At 35.7% G+C, this 624-nt stretch overlaps 1 protein-coding gene across 4 annotated transcripts in view; it reads left to right on the top strand.

Moving 5' to 3' along the window:
• LOC118332737 (ubiquitin carboxyl-terminal hydrolase 20-like) overlaps positions 1-383 on the top strand; it is a gene marked incomplete at its 3' end in the record, with an annotated part of 10743 nt that extends 10360 nt beyond the window's left edge. For all 4 annotated transcript variants that reach the window (XM_035668147.1, XM_035668150.1, XM_035668146.1 and 1 more), the window contains 1 exon segment: positions 302-383. In XM_035668147.1, the coding sequence (XP_035524040.1) occupies positions 302-383 (82 nt within the window).
• Positions 384-624: the final 241 nt, after the last annotated feature.

Raw genomic sequence — 624 nt, 5'->3', positions numbered from 1 at the left:
AAAATGAATAATTCTTTTGCCCAACCCAAAAACTGAGAACACAGCTGTGTCATTACCACAGTATTGCACATCATAAAAGAAATATATATTTCTTCTTAACAGATGTTTCTTTTGGATTTGTATGATATTTGGCTTTGTTACATTTTATAATTAGAAAAACATGGCTTCATTGCTCTGTGAGTTACAGGCCGCCTTTGTTAAAGAGGACAGCAGGGACAAAATGTACAATGGATGTTAGAATTATTTACAGTCCAGGTCATATATTTCTCCTTTAACTTTAACATATCTTATTTCTGTACAGGGATCCCTCCTAATAAATACCACTACATTGATGATCTGGTTGTGATTGTTCCCCAGAATGTGTGGGAGTACCTTTACAACAGGTAAATATGCAACATGCTACCATTTCGATTTGTGTGTTCTGGTTAATAAAAGCTGCACTAATCAATATTTCTATATTATATGGATCAAATGGCTACATCTAATGTGAAAGGAGCCTCTTGTAGTGATGAACCTAGAGCGAGGGGAACTGCAGAGTCAGAGTGTTTTAGCATTTTAGCTTTAGCCAATTCTTTTGGTTTTATAGCCTTCAACTTTCCTGTTTGGTTCAGTCTCACTGCTCTC

The sequence above is a fragment of the Morone saxatilis genome, unplaced genomic scaffold (genome assembly GCF_004916995.1).
Source record: "Morone saxatilis isolate NCDOM2014 unplaced genomic scaffold, NCSU_SB_2.0 Contig21, whole genome shotgun sequence".
NCBI classification, from domain to species: domain Eukaryota; kingdom Metazoa; phylum Chordata; class Actinopteri; family Moronidae; genus Morone; species Morone saxatilis.
This window is presented reverse-complemented; position numbering and strand designations above follow the sequence as displayed.